Source organism: Trypanosoma equiperdum (assembly GCF_001457755.1).
Source record: "Trypanosoma equiperdum strain OVI genome assembly, contig: ctg_1711, whole genome shotgun sequence".
Classification (NCBI taxonomy): domain Eukaryota; phylum Euglenozoa; class Kinetoplastea; order Trypanosomatida; family Trypanosomatidae; genus Trypanosoma; species Trypanosoma equiperdum.
This window is the reverse complement of record NW_027123740.1, coordinates 125,645-127,900: the sequence shown is the minus strand read 5'-3', so window position 1 is coordinate 127,900 and position 2,256 is coordinate 125,645. Positions and strand designations below refer to the sequence as shown.

Genomic DNA, 2,256 nt, shown 5'->3' with positions numbered 1-2,256 from the left:
GGGGGGGGGGGGGGGGGAAAGGCCAATAAATGTTTTTTGTTCGTTTTTTTTTAAATGTTGGGTTCGTTCATTATTATATCGTGTTTTCTTTTTTTTTTAAGGTTCATGCTTTTCATTGTTACCATACCAACTTCGTGCGTTTTATTCACCTCCGTTTCCGTCATTGCACTGGCCCATAAAAGAGTAGAAAGGTATGTTGTATTTTTGTGTCAATGTAATTGAAACCGTGCAAATGACTGTTTCTCCCTTTTGTTTACGTCGTCTTGCCGCAGTTTCTCTTCCTATTTCTCCGTGCCACACTTGTTTGCCCGTTGATAATTATGATCATTTTATATGGGTGACATGTATATTTTTTTTAAAAATCCTTCTGATATCACAACAAGAGGTGAGGAAAGTGAACGAAGTAATGGTGGGAAAATCAATAAGTTGACGGCCGTTCTTTTTTTTTTTGTTGTTGTTCCCCTGTTTTACCACTTGGGTGCTTTGCCCGTGAAAACTTATAATTACTCTGCTCGTTGTGAGATGTTACAATCAAAATTGCTAAAAATATTCCACATTCTTACATCATCCTTATTCTTCATTTTTTTTTCCTGTGATGACAATTTACCACCTGCTGTCGGCAACAAACAATACATCTGCAACACGAAGGAATAAGAGATAAGAATCGGTATATTTAAAACAGCCACATATATATATATATATATTGTTAAAACTTGTGGTAGAAATAAAACGAAAAAGAAAAGAAAAAATAAATTTTCTTTGCGAGTTATGTATCGTTTTTCAATCAGTGGTAGTGCTCTACCTTCTTCTGTTGATTGGGCACTTCTCCGGCATTTGCCCACTTGGAGACTTAATAAATATACAATGGATCCAGTAAAAGGAGTAGGGAAAGATATAGAGTGTACAGATGATGGACCATCACCATTTTGGGTATCAGGAAGAGAAATTCGGCTTCTCCGTATGACAATGAGTCGCTCTTCAGCGTCGCCAGCGTGTGGTTCTTTTTCTTATGGCGAAAGGAAAAGTCGTATTGCTGACAAATCCAAACAATGCGGATGGGCGAACCATTTTGTTAGGTGGAATAGAGCCATCAGCGTATTTGGTGTTCCATATCTCAACGCCGCGGACACGTCTTTTTGTTCTGTATTTGATTCTGTCACATGTATAAACTTCGAAATTCCCTTGACAGAAGGTGGGGGAGTTGCATGGTTGCCAAATGGAGCTCCGTTATCAAGTTCATTGAGGTGTTTTGTTGAAGAAAATGTAACAAAGCGGGGAATTACATCCGACTTCTCTTTTCACTCACCGTATTGGTTAGAAGTTGAGGGGTTTCAAAGCCGCTGGCCTGGCGTTGATATCGCTCCTGCTGCTTCTCCACTTTATGTCAAGGATATGCCGAAAGGGTTTATAAATGCGGAGCAGACAACAGACGCTTCACGCTTCGATTCCGTGTCGTGTGGTCCACAAAGGCAACACGAATGCTTACTCATAAGTGGCGTGTATCATGTTTCGCTTAACTCGTCTCTAAAACTCGCAGATGCTCTTGCGAAAATGACAAAAGCTGAAGAAGGACAATTACTGCTTCCCCCTTCACTTCATGAAACATCTTTTTCAAGGAGCATGCCATTACAGGGGTCTCCGCAGTGCAATGAGATGGAAAAAAATAATCCTTGTAATTTGTGGGTTGATGTGGAATTTATTGAAGCAGTTGGTTGGTCTGTGCACAGTGCGGCTGTGGGTGTGGAACTTCACAAAACACAGCTTCTTTTGAATCACCGACCATTTCCACTCCAACAAAGTGGGTCAGATAATTCGGTAACATTAATAAATGCTGTGTTTATTGTGGAGCGGGATGACTTACTGAATTTCATAACGTATAAGCCTGACCTCATTGGCTTCACACAAAAAATTTTCATATACTCTTTCACAGTTATCAGATTGGCTTTTCAAGCGTACAAAATGAAATATACTTCAACTACGTGGGTTGTTGCTTCTGCTCTGGAGGGGTTCAACATCCGTGCCCGTAAAACAGATGGGCTCGTGGGTGTTGAAGTGAAACTTTTCATTCGTCAGCAGAACAAACATTTCACAACTGTTGTCGTCAATAGAGACGAGTTGAACATATCCGATGAAACCTTTATGGAGTTACAACAGCGCTGTGTATAAATAACAGATAATATTTGCCATGCGAATCATCACAATACATCAAAGTCTTTATGAAGTTTTTTCTGTCTCCGTCAAGAGTCGTTTATATTT

The 2,256-nt window shown here is 39.9% G+C and overlaps 1 protein-coding gene across 1 annotated transcript; it reads left to right on the top strand.

The window, feature by feature from the left end:
• Positions 1 to 768: 768 nt before the first annotated feature.
• Positions 769 to 2,166, top strand: TEOVI_000679900 (uncharacterized protein; the record flags this gene model as incomplete). Its single annotated transcript, XM_067222858.1, has 1 exon — positions 769 to 2,166. One exon carries the CDS (start codon positions 769 to 771, stop codon positions 2,164 to 2,166), a length of 1,398 nt encoding a protein of 465 aa, XP_067078959.1.
• Between the last annotated feature and the right edge of the window lie 90 nt (positions 2,167 to 2,256).